General features: G+C 37.9%; 4 protein-coding genes across 4 annotated transcripts; 2 read left to right on the top strand and 2 right to left on the bottom strand.

Annotated features, from left to right (window-relative positions):
* The first annotated feature begins 19 nt into the window (after nt 1-19).
* On the top strand, nt 20-3143 carry MONOS_720 (putative Protein phosphatase 2C). The gene is made up of 3 exons (XM_067877511.1): nt 20-299; nt 353-1422; nt 1559-3143. Exons 1-3 carry the CDS (start codon nt 131-133, stop codon nt 2804-2806), a joined length of 2487 nt encoding a protein of 828 aa, XP_067733286.1. The 5' UTR covers nt 20-130; the 3' UTR covers nt 2807-3143.
* A 5-nt stretch (nt 3144-3148) lies between these two features.
* MONOS_719 (putative AMME syndrome candidate 1 protein) lies at nt 3149-4137 on the bottom strand (the record flags this gene model as incomplete). The annotated part of the gene is made up of 4 exons (XM_067877499.1): nt 3149-3611; nt 3676-3845; nt 3913-3962; nt 4028-4137. The coding sequence occupies 4 exons, from the start codon at nt 4135-4137 to the stop codon at nt 3360-3362; spliced, it is 582 nt and encodes a 193-aa protein (XP_067733287.1). The 3' UTR covers nt 3149-3359.
* A 49-nt stretch (nt 4138-4186) lies between these two features.
* Nucleotides 4187-6953, bottom strand: MONOS_718 (putative endoplasmic reticulum vesicle transporter). The gene is made up of 10 exons (XM_067877488.1): nt 6853-6953; nt 6755-6790; nt 6531-6689; nt 6348-6464; nt 6167-6261; nt 5776-5949; nt 5372-5564; nt 4971-5087; nt 4640-4783; nt 4187-4524 (listed from the first exon to the last, which is right to left on the bottom strand). Exons 1-10 carry the CDS (start codon nt 6908-6910, stop codon nt 4334-4336), a joined length of 1284 nt encoding a protein of 427 aa, XP_067733288.1. The 5' UTR covers nt 6911-6953; the 3' UTR covers nt 4187-4333.
* Nucleotides 6954-6971: 18 nt separating this feature from the next.
* MONOS_717 (uncharacterized protein) lies at nt 6972-10932 on the top strand. Its single transcript, XM_067877477.1, has 3 exons — nt 6972-7234; nt 7282-7317; nt 7393-10932. The coding sequence occupies exons 1-3, from the start codon at nt 7046-7048 to the stop codon at nt 10627-10629; spliced, it is 3462 nt and encodes a 1153-aa protein (XP_067733289.1). The 5' UTR covers nt 6972-7045; the 3' UTR covers nt 10630-10932.
* The last annotated feature ends 455 nt before the right edge of the window (nt 10933-11387 follow it).

Consider the following 11387-nt stretch of genomic DNA (forward strand, 5'->3'; position numbering starts at 1 on the left):
GTGATCAATTATGCATAATAAATTTAAAATTACTAATTTCTCTTTATTTCGCAATGCCTAACAAAAAATAATGATTCTTTTTTCACTCACAAACATTTCATTATTTAATTTTTATATTCCTGCTTGAGGAATGACAGATGGATCACCAGATAAGTCTGTATTTGTTTATCATCCATCTTTGGGGTCAATAGCATGTGCAGGTTGTTCAACAACTGGAAAAGGGAGATACACATACAATCAAGATGAATTTGACATTCAGAAAGATTTTTTGACAGAACTCCCTGGCTCATTATATTTTGGTATTTATTCTGAATAATTAAAGATATAAAAATTCTTCAAAAAAATATTCTAGCAATATTCGACGGCCACGGTTCTGTTCCATTTACTAGCAGATATTCTGGAGGAGCAATTGCCGTTTTCGTAAAAGAAACATTGCGAAAACATGTTATATCAGAATTACATCGTGCACTCTTTTATCATCCACGGAGACGTTCGCGTTCTCACTCAATGATTTGCCTCTCAAAAACCGGAGAACCTTCACAATTTCAATTTCCTCAAGAGCAAGCGAGCATTCAGAAATTCGGGGAAAGACCAAACAATATTCCTGATGGCAAGGCTTCAAACAAAAAATATCAAAATTTTAAAGAAGATAAAGAAGGCTTAGAATTGCTTTTAAAGGCTATGCATGAATCTGATCGGGGAGTTGAACGACAAGCTCTAATTGACATCCAACGCTTGATAGATGGAGAATACTCTCGTTCTCATCCAAATGTAATGACTCATTCATTAACTATGGATGAAAAAAAGCAAATTACACGAAAAATGGAAGGCCTCTCATTAGAAACGTCTGTTGAATCTCCAAGAGTTATTCTTCATGATTCTGTCTTTTCCCCGAAGAATTCGGAAGCATCTTCCATTACTGGAATACAACCATCGCCTTCAGATAGTGTTTCAACAATTACAACAACGACAACAACGAATATTCTTTCATCGCCTTCCAGTATTGCGACTTCAGCATCAACAGCAACGTCATCAACAATGTCGTCTACCGTATCAATGTCATCTATCTTTTCATCAACTTCAGCCACCACAGTTGGCATCACATCACCCCGCACTCTATCATCGCCAGCATCGCCAACAACGCTGACAATTCCTTCTGCATCCTCAAATCTGCGCCAATCTACCGTTTCCTGCACATCCTCCTTGACTCCTTCACAGTCTCCGTTCAACCCAGCAAAAGCAGCGCTTTCCCCATCTTTCGCCTCTCTTGCCCGCGACTACCACTCGCCATCGTCTCTGTTCTGCGGCACACAAGGCAGAGTGTGCCGCCTCAACCAGCGAGGCTCAATCGCCGCTATCTCTGATGCGCTAAAACGAGCCTTTCGGCAAACAAACAAGGCTTTGAACAACTACCTTCATTCAGTTTGACGATTATTTGATTATTTACTTTTCTTTGAAATCTAATTTATATCTATCATTTAACATCATTGTTGATGATTTTATCCCTTATCCAAACAATCGTTGAATGATTAATAAACACCAAACGTAATCGTCACAGACTGGTCTTGCTGTGCACCCATCTGGCGGAACAACAGGTGTTGTGTGTGTGATTTTGTGGGACTTGCTGTTTGTGGCAAACATCGGCGACTCCTTTGCGGTAGTGGGCGGATACACAGAAAGCGGAGTCAGCACAGTCAGCCTCACCCGAAGGCACCACTGGTGCTGGAAGGACGAGCGAGACCGCATCATCGACGCCGGCGGGCGTTTTCTGCATTTCCCACAGAGTGGCGTGACTTATCTTGTCGACAGAGAGAAGAAGTGCACTCTTTCGATGTCGCGCGCGCTGGGAGACAGAGAATACGAAGACGTGGGGATGGAGACAGAGGCAGAGGTGGATGTGCATTTCCTGCGGAGGTGGAGGGATTTTGTGGTCATTCTCGGAACAGACGGAGTGGGAGATGTGCTCAATCCGGATGAATGTGTTGCTGAGGTGAGCGAAGTGTACTACAGCTTTCTGGAGGAGGCTGAGCGAATTGAAGAGAAAAGGAAAGCGCAGGAGGAGGCAGAGGAGAAGAAGCACGAAGAGAGGAAAAGAAGAGAGCTTCTGCAAGTGATGAGTCAGGAGAAGTTCCACAGAAGAAGGAAAAGTGATGTGATAAAAGATAAACTGGGAGATGGGCATCAAACCCCGCTTTTTATGTCGCTGCAGCAACAAAACGCAGATGAAGCGAAGATTGCTGAAGAAGACAGCAAGACTGGAAATGAATTGCCACAAAACATTCGCCAAAAAAATTCACAGGCAAATGGTGCGAAATCTTCACAGATGCCAGTCCAGTCACTGAGTCCTGACACTTTCATGCAGATCCATCCATCAACAACTGCTGCTGCACCGTTTTTCAGCACTTCAATTGCTCCTTCGTTGTCTGCCTCGTTCACATCACCCGCAACACCAGCCACACCAATTACTCTTTCACTCGATAATTCAAGCCAAATATCAGCCTCATCTTCCTCAGACGCTTCACTTCCATCTCCACGACCTCAGATTGATCCAAACTCGTCCTTGGCAAGCATTGCACTGACAGGCGCGCATTCGATCATTGCTGCTGCCACGAACAGGTGGGTGCAGACAGGGCAGATGGCGCAGATGGACAACATGACAGCAGTTGTGCTCTTTTTGCACCACATCCCGCTGCTTCCGCCGTCTCAGGTGTTTACTCCTGGGTGCTTGATCTCAGGCAGCGAGCTGATGGGCAGCGACTCTGCTTCTGACAGCAGCACGGAAAACGATTCTTCAAATGCAACATGAGGATGTTGGCTAAGCTTTGTTATTAAAAAGCGTTATTTCCTGATATCTTATAATTTCATATTACCAATTTGTTAGCTGAAAAAAAAGTGTCATTTGCTAAAACTTACACTAAAACGAAACATTTGAAAATTTGTCATTTTTCTAAAAGAAAAACACAAGATTGAAGTTTTCTGTTGAAATGTTACACTATTTTCTATGATACCTGCCTTGCACTTTCAAAATTATTTTTCTCTTTCTTTCTTTTTATACGCATTCTTCTTAACTTTGAGTTGTTTGGAAATACAACTTTTGTATCTAATTTTCTTCTTGTTTCGTTCACAGCAAGAAAAATTATAAATGGAATGTCAAATTTGTCATATTTTCATTGTGGAAAATAATTGTTCAACATGAATGATTGAAGAAAAAAGTCAAAAATTAAGCTAAATAATGTTTGTTTCATTTTGTAAATTGAAAATAAAACTGTTTTCGCTTCAGATATTACTGATTAATACATGGTGTTAAAATAAAAATTAAAAATTCATCATAACATCGATTCTTTTTATGCAAGTACTTTCTATTCTTTTGCTTTTTTCCATTGGACATATTCATTGTAGGACATAGATTTCTTAGCTGTTTGATACCTAGTAACATGTACTTTTTCTTTCACGCTATCAGTAAAGCTTCCCATAAATCCCCCTTTTTGCAAGCAAGATTCAACTGCTTCTTCATGATTCCAACCTTGTTCAGGCATAACGTCAGGAAGATATGTTGCTCCATATGAACGTCCACCTGAAATAAGCTTAACTCGTATTCCATGTGTTCCAATCTATCAAATGATAAAATAGAAAAAGCACATTCGAAATGATACACACAAAAAGTAGAAACTATACAATCCAATCGTCCCATTTGCTGCAGTCTTCAAAAGAGTGCATCAGAGAAACACTGACTGACATATCTTTGACTTCTGAGATAGAAACAGGAGAAAATCGACTATCTTGTGTTGCGCTAATGATCGAATACTCCTTTAGTCCTTCATGAATTGGTAATGGAGAAAACGTGCCTTTAGAAATGTTTCATCAATAAATCAATTTTTTAAAAATACAACCTTTTAAAAGAAGAAATCAAACCAATGCATCCTCTTAAGTGACCCTTCTTATTCCACGTTACAAATATAGGACTATGAATGATTAAAATATGTTATATTTCTTGCAAAATTTTCGAAAATAATTATCAAATAAATACTATTCTGAATTTGCAAAAGATGGATCCGCAATCATTGTTTTATGATCCAAATGATTTATCAGTGCATCAAAGCAGTATGCACACATGTCGGATGTTGCAACTTCAGTCATTGTTGACAATGTTTATTTCTTAATTGAAAAGAAAAATTATGGGCATAAGTGATAAAAGTCTGTTTATTTGTTCATAATTATATTAAATATCAAGAAGAGCGAAAAAGATATTAAAAACAAAAATGTCTTTCCCCTCCTCTTCTCAAATCAAAAGTCAAATGATGTGCAATTTTTTTTTGTGAATTTTTCAAATTGATCACACAGCTTTTCCAATCCTCTGCTTTCCCCGAATGGTGTGAATCTTGAAAAATAGCGAGTCAATAATTCCAGCAACCGTATAAACACCACCGATAATGGCACACAGAGAAGTGAAGAAGGGGAGAAATGAAGGCCGCGTTTCAGTGAGCGTCACACGAATTGGTGAAAGATCATACCAGATATGAATGCCTGAAGAGGAATAAATGAAGAAAAGCATACAAAATCATACGAGTATTCAAACAACACACAAAATAGCATTTTAAAGAAACAATGAAAACTTAGAGTGCTTAATTAATCAACACACCTGGAGGTTTAGTTTCTCCAAATACGAATTTCTCAAAGTATTGAGTCACAGAAAACTGATATGTTGAGTGAGAAGCAGTCGAAGAAAGAGGCTTAATTGTTGTTGGGACGATTTTGGCAAAGTAATTGAACGAACCAAGATCAGCTTTTATTAAATGTGTCATCATTAATAGTTAAATAAAAGAAAGAAATCAATTTGATTGAAGATGAGTAAAGTATCAAAGAAAGACCCAGAATGAGAAAGAGAGAAAGAGAGAAAGAGGAAGAGAATATATTTGCACAAGAAACAAAGGATGAAATAATTATCACAAAAAAATAAGCAAATTGCTAACTCTGAACAACAGTTTTGGAGTCAAGAGGAGCAGCAAGCGCAACAGACTCATCGCCATCGCTTGACATTTTTGTCATTTTTTGGGCAACTTTGCGAGAAACTTCAGGGCTTAAAACATCTGAAACACGAAGCACAAATCATGGGAAGAGAAAAAGACAAAATTTTATAAAAAATAAAATAAAAAGGAAGTGAATGAAAATGTGAAAATCAAAAAAAAAAAAAAAAAAAAAAGTAAAAAAAAAAAAAAAAAAAAAAAAAAATAAATAAATAAAAAAAAATAAAATAAAATAAAATAAACAAAAAAGTTATCGATAGAATTAAATTCGTAACTTTCTATTCGGGATGATGCAATGTTCTTTATCTCATATATCAAAACTCATCAATATCTTCTGTTTAGCACACCATTCTTTTTAATCTTATCCACATGCTTCAACGCATATGCGTTTGCATAAGTGTCTTCGCCTTGGCCAAAAGAAAAGTGATCAACGGTGTGGGTGATGTTGAAGTTCTCTTCCAAATATCGAGTGGCCTGCTGGACATTCGTGGCAGGCATAGTGAAAGTGGAAACTGGCACAATCTGGAACATCCCTTGACACTGAATAACAGAAGAGAAAGTTTGAATATTCAAAATTTAGAAATAGAAAAAAAGAAAGAAAAAATGATAAGATTCAAAATTTTTTAAAGATAGTTAATGAACATCAAAATAAGTTAAAAAAATTTTACAGCAATAAAAAATAAATTTTGGCAAAAAAGGCAATTCCATTACAAATTCACAATTCAAAGCATTTCAACATAAATCCACATGCCCTGTGCACAGTCACTTTTCCATGAATGTTGCATCCGCCTCTGTCGTTTCTGACATGATACTCAAACTTCTTCAGGCCTTCACACTGCTTAGTTCCGAAGCCAAGTTGGTCTGTCAGCCCACGGTTGTAATAAGAGCAAAGCAAAGCATCGCAGTTGTTGCAGCACTCGTCAGGCTGTTAATAAAAAAAAGCATTTCATTTTGAAGAATAATAATTTGAGAATTCACATAACAGAGAAACATTAAAAAGATATTTGAATTATCAATTGAAGAAATATCATTAAAAAAAATAAAATAATAAAATAATAAAAATAAAATCAACATTTTCGAATTGAAGGGCAGCAAAAATTCAAATCCATGTATACGTATTCTTTTCATTATTGAAATCATACATCACCACCATCTCCACAAGGAAGGCATTGATCTTCTGTATTGTTACGTCGTCTCCAAGTGGGAATAAAAGGCTTTGAAGAGTCATATGTTCCATCTGCACAATTCAGAATAATAAGTAAGCATTAAACAGACAACAAAATGTTATGTCAATCTCCTTTTTAAATTAAACATCTTACAAGCCTATAAGTGCCTTTCTTCCTGGATTATTGCCGAATCGATCGATTTCATGTTTCCAAATATTATCTTTTATATTCGTTTGTTGAACACCACTTTTATCTTGAACTTCAAGTGTCAAATCTAAACTCAAAAAGCATATTCAAAAAAACACGTCAATTCGTCAATTACATGAAGAGAAAGTTAAACATCTGCATTGAATGTTTGGAAGCGTGAAGTCAAAGAAAATATCAAATGTCTCTTCTAAGGATTTATCTACAGATAATTCATTTTTCACATCGATCTTCCTGAAGTGTAGAAACTCGCCAATAACCAAAATAATGCATATCACCAGGCAAGAAAGCGAAACTACAATATCGTTTTTGAAAAATGTCAGAAAATCAGCTTTTAAAACTTCAAAGATGGCGGCATACGAATAGCTCCACTAGTCGTTTGAACACGAGTTAACTCTAAAAAATAATTACAAATAAGGCATCAAAAAGCAAAAATGGATTGAAGTTCCAAATAAAACCTTCGTTTTCGACTTTTCTATAAATGTCAAATTTCTTTAAGTATTTTGCTACGCTCATCCAAAAGCAAAACACAAGAAAGTCAGAATCTTAGAGGGTTGACAAGAAAAGTTTAGGGGTCAGATCTTATTTATCCAAAAATTATCTAAACATAAAATTTCTGCTTATTGAAAGCAAAAGTGTATACATACTTTAATGACAATTCATGTAACCGTGAAAGTGAACGAATATTGCTTGATACCGTTTACTGTTAATGAAAATGACACCATTTTCTCTTTTTTAACAATGCTTTCTTCTTTATTCAACTGTTCCAAGTCAAATTTAAGCCTAACAATTAACGGCATAGAATTATTCGGCTTTATAACATTTTCTTCTCTTCGTTGCGTATGCACTTAAATTTTTGTTTTTATAATCATGTTCTATTTTTATAGGCTAAGCATCCAGTTTTCACTCTTAAAGTCACAAAGGTCTGCATTTATGTCTATTTTTATACAATTTTCTTATCTGATTATACATATTTCCTCAATTACGTAAAATGAAAGAGATTAACTGAAACAATGAAAATTGAAAAAGATTCTGATGTTAACAGAAATACAAAAAATTCGAATATCAGAAATTCACACAGTAGCAATGTACGTTTTATTGACGGAATCTCCCAATTAGGAGCCAACATGGTAGGCGAAACTGGAGAAGATATCTTGCACATGAAACCTTATGAAAACGTTCATAAATTAACTTCAATGCAAAGTCAAGATCCTTCCATAATGGGAAACGATTCAGAATGCTTTATCACCCAGTATAATCAAAATGGAGGAATTTCTGATCCCCAGTCATCCAGTTCTCAAAATTTTTCAACCGAACAAACTGAATCAAGTGAAAGAGGAAGTACAACACCAAGAACCAAAGTTCCGTTGTTTGACATGTCGCATATGAAGTCCAAAAGAAGAGGATTTGGACCTGGTTTTGGAAGAGAAGGGCTTCTACCCACGCCCGGGCAAAGAGATACCGGGATGATGATTCCAAGTATTGATCAGGATGATGATGCTATGGACTGGATTCCGAGTGAGGAATCTGAGGCGTTTGACAACTATGTCACAAAGCATTCATTGAGATTTCCTTCCACAGGGTTGTCGAGTGAAGAGTCGCGTCTCAGCTTTTTGAATGCAAACAGGATGAACTCTGATGAGGAGATGGTTAATCGACTGGAAGAAATGGGATTCGACAAAGAAAAGGCAAGGATCGCCTTGAAACACACAAGCGGGGATATCGAATGGGCCATCAATGTTCTGGAGTCTGAGATGGAAAAAGAAAGTTCAAATAAATCAGCGGGATCCAATGGAAGTTCTGCCAGCGGTGCTGAAGATGAAGCAGAAGGAAGAGGAAACGGAATGGATGCATACAGCTTGGTGGGTGCAGCCAGCAGAATAGCAGACAGAGAGATGCAGCTGGAAGAGATGAGAGCTAAGGGTTCAAGCGATGTGCACAGTCAGGTGGCGAATGTTACAAGTGGAGTGCCTCCTGCGAAGAGTAGCAGTCAGATTGTTGAGTCATTCAGCAAAAGAAATCAGCCTGGAAAAGACTCAGCGATGGGCCATTCTGAAGATTCAAATGCAGATGCAGATAAACAAACAACCACGAGATCTGCTTTTGGTGATGGGACAAGTTCTCAAAAGCGCCAACAACTCAAACGCATTACGCCACAAAGCATTGAAGAAGGTAGACAAAATACGAGAGAGCCAACAGAAAGGATTTTCATCTATAAAGACAAAAATGGAGCAAACAAATATGTTTCAGAAATAGCAGCACATGCTATGCAATTGGAGAATAAAAGCAAGAAAAGTGCATTCATGTCAAATGATGATGATGAAGCAGATTATGATTTTTCCGATCAATTTGAAGAAGAAAGTGGGCATAAGAGCAGCAAAAGTGGAAAAGGAACAAGCAAAGATGAAGACGATACCATCACTTCAAAGGACAAGTTGTACAGACACTTCAGATATTTGAACGGGACAAAGTGGGAGCCGCTGGACGACAGGCAAAGCACAGGGCTTTTCAGCGACGACGAAGGAGAGGAAAGCGACGAGGAACTGACAGAAAATGGAGGAAAGAAGAGAGGGAGAAGAGAATCTCGTGATCCTTTCCCTTCTTTGGAAGAGATTAAATCAAGAGAGTTCAACATTGAAAGATGGCTGGAGTCACAAAAATACAACGGAAAAGGCGGAAAGCGTGCTGAGAAGCAGTCTGAAGCGAGCAAAGAGAAAGGAAAGCATGGAACAGAAGAAGGAGACGATCCATCGATCCGCAGAGGGCTGGGCTATAACTCTTCAGAAGTGTCAGACGAAGATTGGGACGTGCAGCGCTCAAGGCCATCAGAAGTGTCTGCTCAGAGTACTTCTTCAGTTAGTCCTCTCGGCAGTGCACATTTCATTTCTGATGAGCAGCTTTTGCTGCATTCGACGAAGGAAAAGCCAGCTGAAAGAGAAACTGGACGGCCACTGCCTCAGCCACTAGTGACTGCAGAATCTATTTCGATGAAAAACGAGGCGTTTCTGAACAGAATAAGAATGAGGAATTTTGCTGAAGTGGTGAATAATTCTTCAGATTCTTCGCCTTTGTCAAAAGTTGCAACTTCCTCCTCATCTTCTTCATCATCCTCATCCTCGTCATCTTCTTCATCAAGTGATAGGAGCAAGAACTATTTACTTCGGAAGAAGATCGAAATCAAGCATGACGACAACAGCGACGAAGACGGAGATTTCTACGCAGACGACGATGATGAAGACGATACACACGATCCTGATTATTCGCCAGCCAAACACGCAACTCAGGATAAGTACATCTACAAAAGAGAAGGCTTTCAGACTTTGCGCAGACAAAATTCAGAAAGAAGAGAAGGAGAGAACGAAATAAAAGGCAATTGCGAGTTCGGAGATGGGATCTTTGATGACGACGATTATGATGACGAATACGAAGACGAATATGAAGACGGATATGAAGGCGAAGGAGAAGATGAAGATGGATTTTTTGAGCCATCTGACGATGTGATAGTTTCGAGTGATACGGTGCTGAATGCAGATGGGTCAGAGACGATCATTGGGTACAACGTGAAGGGGAATGCCATCTCTCAGATGTGGGTGTCCAAAGACGAAGCAGAAAGAAGACGTACAGCCTTCGTGAAGGAGGCGATGATACGGAAGAACCTGGCAGAAGCAGAGCGGCTGAGAGATGCAGGAATGGAATGGAGGAGCATTGGAGGAGGGGCGCGTATATTGGAGCATGCAGGAAAAGAGGAGAAGGAGAGCAAAGGGAATGGAAACGAAAGTGAACAATATTCGGTGGAAAGCTCCGGAAGAGCAGGAGAGAATGTTCTGAATCATTTATCGAAGCTCTCAATGACACAGACAGCTGGCAGCGGAACGTCGGCGCATCGCGGCAAGCTCAGCAGAGTTGAAGAAGAAGAGGAGAATGATGATGACTTTGCCCAAACAGACGGCTCTCAACAGAATGCAAGGCAAGACAGTCTTCAGACAGAGATGGGGCGAGGCAGCAGAAGCAGTTCTGGAGAAGATAGTGAAAGAGAGGAAGGAGGAGATGCATCCGAGAGCATATGGAAAAAGAAAAAGAATGCTTTTGCTCAGAGACAGCAGTATGCTTTCGAAGAGGATATTAAGCGGATCATGGAAATAACAGGCATATCTCATTCAGAAGCCTCAAATGTTCTTGTTCTTTCATCTGGAAATCTTGAAAAGGCAATCGACTTGGCTCTGTCCCTTACGTGAAGTCTTTCTCGCTCAAATGGTCGAAAAAGTCGCTTAGAAAGCCTTAAAAAGAGAAAGAATTGATTCAATTTATGTTTTTACTCTTTGCTTTGTTTAACAATTTATGATAAATTTATTTTAAAAAATATCGATTTTGATTATACAATTGAGCAATCATAATATTCTTCTGATACTTTTTATTGCCTCTCTTTTTGAATATTTTTAATTGACGATGCATAAATTTTTTTATTCGCCCTAATTTTTAAAGTTGTTATTATTTATTTAATCACAAAAATAAAAGATAGAATATTTGAAATATCTTAACGCTCGTTGCTTTCTACAAAACACATAAAGGCGGTGAATGTTGAACATTTGAAATGTCTAACAGTAAAAGGCTTATTTATGTATCATTTTTATATTTCAATTTAAACTGATAGTTTCAATGAAATATCTAAAAGAAATTATGATCAAGGCTCCAATTGTGCTCGTCATCAGATGATTCTTCCCAAAATATTTGTGGATCATCCTGATAAAGCAAGTCTTCAATTTCTTTTGGAGATTTTTGTGAACGAAAAGCAAGTTGCTCAATTTTCTGTTTTTGCTTTTCTCTACAGAACTCGGATAGTGGACGTCTTTTGGCTGGCTTCCTCTTATGAAGGATGCTATAGGAAAAATATAGAAGAGGATTATTATTTTTAATTGTAGTTTGGTGTCTATTTATTATTCCAGTAAACTGAGACTTTTTTGGTGAAATCTGTTTTGAAGCTTGATTCCAACAT

The sequence above is a fragment of the Monocercomonoides exilis genome, assembly GCF_001643675.1.
Source record: "Monocercomonoides exilis strain PA203 chromosome Unknown scaffold7-2047599, whole genome shotgun sequence".
NCBI lineage: Eukaryota > Preaxostyla > Oxymonadida > Polymastigidae > Monocercomonoides > Monocercomonoides exilis.

Bases quoted from the DNA above. Each gene is read 5' to 3' on its own strand.
- MONOS_717 (XM_067877477.1), top strand. From the start codon at position 7,046: ATGACAATTCATGTAACCGTGAAAGTGAACGAATATTGCTTGATACCG. The intron at 7,235-7,281 runs GTATGCACTTAA...CTATTTTTATAG, and splicing joins CATTTTCTTCTCTTCGTTGC to GCTAAGCATCCAGTTTTCAC. The intron at 7,318-7,392 runs GTCTGCATTTAT...GTAAAATGAAAG, and splicing joins TCACTCTTAAAGTCACAAAG to AGATTAACTGAAACAATGAA.
- MONOS_720 (XM_067877511.1), top strand. From the start codon at position 131: ATGACAGATGGATCACCAGATAAGTCTGTATTTGTTTATCATCCATCT. The intron at 300-352 runs GTATTTATTCTG...AAAATATTCTAG, and splicing joins CCCTGGCTCATTATATTTTG to CAATATTCGACGGCCACGGT. The intron at 1,423-1,558 runs GTTTGACGATTA...TAATCGTCACAG, and splicing joins TGAACAACTACCTTCATTCA to ACTGGTCTTGCTGTGCACCC.
- MONOS_718 (XM_067877488.1), bottom strand. From the start codon at position 6,910: ATGAGCGTAGCAAAATACTTAAAGAAATTTGACATTTATAGAAAAGTC. The intron at 6,690-6,754 runs GTATGCCGCCAT...ACGATATTGTAG, and splicing joins AACGACTAGTGGAGCTATTC to TTTCGCTTTCTTGCCTGGTG. The intron at 6,465-6,530 runs GTTTAACTTTCT...TTTTGAGTTTAG, and splicing joins TCCAAACATTCAATGCAGAT to ATTTGACACTTGAAGTTCAA.